The 5,000-nt window shown below is 46.0% G+C and overlaps 1 protein-coding gene across 1 annotated transcript in view; it reads right to left on the reverse strand.

Annotated features, from left to right (window-relative positions):
• The window catches only part of LOC123994605 (transcription factor SOX-5-like), a 152,352-nt gene that overhangs the window by 71,685 nt on the left and 75,667 nt on the right, over positions 1-5,000 (reverse strand). The window contains 2 exon segments of the mRNA XM_046297403.1: positions 3,444-3,512; positions 4,029-4,201. Coding sequence (XP_046153359.1) covers positions 3,444-3,512; positions 4,029-4,201 — 242 coding nt within the window.

Here is a 5,000-nt window from a genome sequence, read left to right on the forward strand (position 1 = left end):
TGGGGACAACCAGGTTTTCTTTTTGTCCTAGAAATGTAGCCCATTTATAATCCGTGGGAGATATACAGTAGCTATGAAGACACAGTGAGTGAACAGTGAGTCTAAACTAATCACACGCTTGTTCAGTGTGATTGAGTTAGGTACTGGGGTATGTGGGCTGACGTGTGCGTTGTGTGTTTATCTGTGTGTGTGTGTGAGTCAGAAGAAGGGAGGGGAGGGGTGATAGTGAGTTAATGTATAGGGACGTAGGTTGATTTGAATCCGTCTTTATAAGCAGCTCGTTAGTGACAGTTGCCACAGTGTCTGGCTGCTCTTTACACCAGCCACGAGTGTTTTGCAGGATATCAGTTAGCGGATGATGCTAATTGATATTGGCCTGAGTAGTAGACAGTCTGTCGCTAATTAACTTAGCTTACATTAGCTCTTCTAAATGATGAATCGTGAGTTTAGTTTACATTAGCTCTTCTAAATGATGTGTCGTGAGTTTAGTTTACATTAGCTCTTCTAAATGATGAGTCGTGAGTTTAGTTTACATTAGCCCTTCTAAATGATGAGTCGTGAGTTTAGTTTACATTAGCTCTTCTAAATGATGAGTCGTGAGTTTAGTTTACATTAGCTCTTCTAAATGATGAGTCGTGAGTCTAGTTTACATTAGCTCTTCTAAATGATGAGTCGTGAGTTTAGTTTACATTAGCTCTTCTAAATGATGAGTCGTGAGTTTAGTTTACATTAGCTCTTCTAAATGATGAGTCGTGAGTTTAGTTTACATTAGCTCTTCTAAATGATGAGTCGTGAGTTTAGTTTACATTAGCTCTTCTAAATGATGAGTCGTGAGTTTAGTTTACATTAGCTCTTCTAAATGATGAGTCGTGAGTTTAGTTTACATTAGCCCTTCTAAATGATGAGTCGTGAGTTTAGTTTACATTAGCTCTTCTAAATGATGAGTCGTGAGTTTAGTTTACATTAGCTCTTCTAAATGATGAGTCGGGAGTTTAGTTTACATTAGCTCTTCTAAATGATGAATCGTGAGTTTAGTTTACATTAGCTCTTCTAAATGATGAGTCGTGAGTTTAGTTTACATTAGCTCTTCTAAATGATAAATCGTGAGTTTAGTTTACATTAGCTCTTCTAAATGATGAGTCGTGAGTTTAGTTTACATTAGCTCTTCTAAATGATGAGTCGTGAGTTTAGTTTACATTAGCTCTTCTAAATGATGAGTCGTGAGTTTAGTTTTCATTATTTCTTCGAAATGATGAATCGTGAGTTTAGTGTAAGTCATTTAATTAAGTTAGGTTGTGGACAATAACATGTCCTCTATATTGTCTGATATGTGTCAAGGTTTTTTCATGTTCTCTGAGATGAATTTTGCAGATTTCACCTCGTCCAGTGGAGAGATGAAATAGTTCCTTCACCAAAGCTTGGGTGAGTGAACTGTTTGACACACACACACACACACACACACACACACACACACACACACACACACACACACACACACACACACACACACACACACACACACACACACACACACACACACACACACACACACACACACACACACACACACACACACACACACACACACACACACACACACACACACACACACACACAAGGGTACGCCACGCACACACACACAAACATACGGGTACGCCACGCGCACACACGCACGCACGCACGCACGCACGCACGCACGCACGCACGCACGCACGCACACACACACACACACACACACACACACACACACAACACACACACACACACACACACACACACAAACATATGGGTAACCCACGCACACACACGCACGCTCACACACACACACAAACATACGGGTACACCACGCACACACACAAACATACGGGTACGCCACGCACACACACACACACACACACACACACACACACACACACACACACACACAAACATACGGGTACGCCACGCACACACACACACACTAACATACGGGTACGCCACGCACACACACGCACGCGCACGCACGCACACACACACATACACACACAGACACACACAGTGTCCTCCATACCCCTCTCTGGCACCTCATTGTACTGTGGGATTGTGTTCACAATCTCTTCATGAATGATTCAACTGGAGTCTTTCTGGAACAAGGTCTTTGATGATCGGTGGTGTGTGTGTTTGTGTGTATTAGTGTGTTTGATGAGTTGTGTATGTGTGCATAATGTGTATGTGCATTTGATGTTGAAATGGGTGTGCGTATGTGTGTCTCTCTCAGCGATAAGCCCCTGTGATTGAGTTGCCCTAACGAGGCTGTGTTCAGCTGTCCCTGGCTGTGAGAAACTATTGTTCAGCAGACTCAATGGAGGAACGTTTGTTTGGGAAAAGGTTGCAAAGTCATGGGAAAAGAGAGCTTTGTCTCTGAGGGTCGTGAGGGAGTGAATCGAGAACGGACGTGTTTATGGCTTGACACACACAGCTGCTCCAAACACAAATGCATGGTCCGATCACACACACACACACGCGCACACACAGAAAGGCCTCTTATCGCACAAGCGACAAATGGCTGTAATCCAGGGCAGGGGGTTGTGTGTATATAGCCTCTGTTTAGCTGGAACGTCCCGGATGCACACACTGTCAAGGCAAAGTCTGACTTTATTAACCAAATCAGTCACATCTTTTTCTTTGACCTTTATTAAACTAGGCAAGTCAGTAAAGAACAAATTCTTATTTTGAATGACGGCCTAGGAACAGTGGGTTAACTGCCCTGTTCAGGGGCAGAACGACAGATTTTGACCTTGTCTGCTAGGAGGATGAGATATTGCAACCTTTCGGTTACAAGTCCAAAGCTCTAACCCACCCCAATCTGACTGAGTTAACAAAACCTTTCTACCTCAGAGAGGCACCTGGTGGAACAAATCTATCAGTGAGTGTAGTAGAGAGAAGGAGAGAGAGGGGGGGGTAAAGGAGAGAAGAAAAGAGAGAGATGTCTGTCTGTCTCTACAGTTTGTCTGTCTGCGTATGTGGCCGCTGTATGAATTAAACTCACAACTTATAGCAGCCACGAGTTGTTGTTTGAAGTGTTGAGGGATGCTGTTGATTGGTGATTGTTGGGTGTATGTATATATGCTGTGGGATTGGTACTGTGAGGTGCAGAAGTATGTATATGTGTGTGTATATGTGTGTGTGTACATGTGTGTGTGTTGTGTACATACGTTTGGGAGGTAAAGGGTGACAGCCACTGACGGTCAGATGCTGATTGCTGATTTCTGACGGAGTTGCTGCATCACATAAGAAGCCCCCCCCACACACACACACACACACACACACACACACACACACACACACACACACACACACACACACACACACACACACACACACACACACACACACACACACACACACACACACACACACACACACACACACACACACACACACACACACACACACAGTCTCACCTGGATCTGTTGCTGCAGGAGGTTGATTTTGTGTTGCTGCTGCAGAAGCTGCTGCTGTTGCCGAGCAATCTGTGGTAGAAGAGCCAGAGAGTTGGGAAAGAGACACACAAACCAACAGGCAGAGCATTGATCACATACGTCAACAGGCGTGCAGAGTGACACACGTGACAAACGTCTACAAACATCACAGCTTCAAATGTGGCCCTCTTGTCAAATATGGATGTGACGTGTGATCTGTGCTGGGCTCCGAATACATCCATTATATACTGTTCCCTTCAAAAGGGCAGACATATGTGAATCGTCTTCAGAGTGCAAACAGTCTTTGTGAAGCTCCGAGCGCTGAACCACCAAACAAAAGAGAGAAACCCTTCCCTACGCAAATACCCGCCAGACTCCCGCGCTGTCTGTGTGCGACTGGTTTGTCTTAGATCTGCGTGTCGGCACTCGGGTATGTAGGGTGTGTATGAATGTATGTGGGTGTGTGTGTGTGTGTGTACATGTAAGTCTTTGTGTGTGTGTGTGTGTTTTACCGTGTGGGTGTCTACCTCTGTATCTTCACATCACACACATCTCCTTCTCTCTCACCTGGTCCTGTTGTTGCTTGGCCAGCTCCATCTGCTGCCGCTGCTTCTCCATCTGCGAGGCGGCCACTTTCTTCTGCTCATCCTGGGCCGCCAGGAGCTGCTCCCTCAGGCTGCTCAGCTGGCTGATCATGCCCATCAGCTGGCGCTCCTTCTCTGCCAGGCTTTCTGAGGTACCTGGGATGGGGGGGGCGTGGGGGAGGAGCAGAGGGGAGGGTAAAGGTTACAGGGTGGAGGTCAGAGAGCACCAAGAAGAAACATGGGAGGATAAGGAAGGAATAAAAGTCTAGGTTTTGGATGTGGAGCTAGAAGGTCAATGGGGGCGTGTCTGGGGTAGAAGGGTGTGGTTGGTGTGGCAGCTTACAGTACAGGGCCAGATCTGTTAAAAACAGAGTTAAGTGCGCTCATTCCAAATGCATCCTTAGGACAAACCCTGTACCTCATCTAGATCTGAGAGGATTTGGATGCATGCAATGTAGGAGAACATGGTGCTAATACCGAATAACACATATCTATGACTCTTTTGCCTAAGGGTAGAGGTAGGTGGTAGGGTTTAACTTGGAATGCAGTCTCAGTCAAGCCTTCCTCTCTTTCCCTCTGAGCAGTGTGTGTGTGTCAGACAGCCCCAGGCCTCTGTTTACCCTCCAGTCACCGTGCCTCCTGCTCACAGTTAGCATGGCCTGACCCTTGACCCTAAAGATCCTGACATATGAGCCCCATTTACAGGCACACATGGTCTCTCTCTCTCTCTCTCTCTCTCTCTCTCTCTCTCTCTCTCTCTCTCTCTCTCTCTCTCTCTCTCTCTCTCTCTCTCTCTCTCTCTCTCTCTCTCTCATACAGACATGGTCTCTCTCTCTCTCTCTCTCTCTCTCTCTCTCTCTCTCTCTCTCTCTCTCTCTCTCTCTCTCATACAGACATGGTCTCTCTCTCTCTCTCTCTCTCTCTCTCTCTCTCTCTCTCTCTCTCTCTCTCTCTC

Source organism: Oncorhynchus gorbuscha, linkage group LG14 (assembly GCF_021184085.1).
Source record: "Oncorhynchus gorbuscha isolate QuinsamMale2020 ecotype Even-year linkage group LG14, OgorEven_v1.0, whole genome shotgun sequence".
Taxonomy (NCBI): domain Eukaryota; kingdom Metazoa; phylum Chordata; class Actinopteri; order Salmoniformes; family Salmonidae; genus Oncorhynchus; species Oncorhynchus gorbuscha.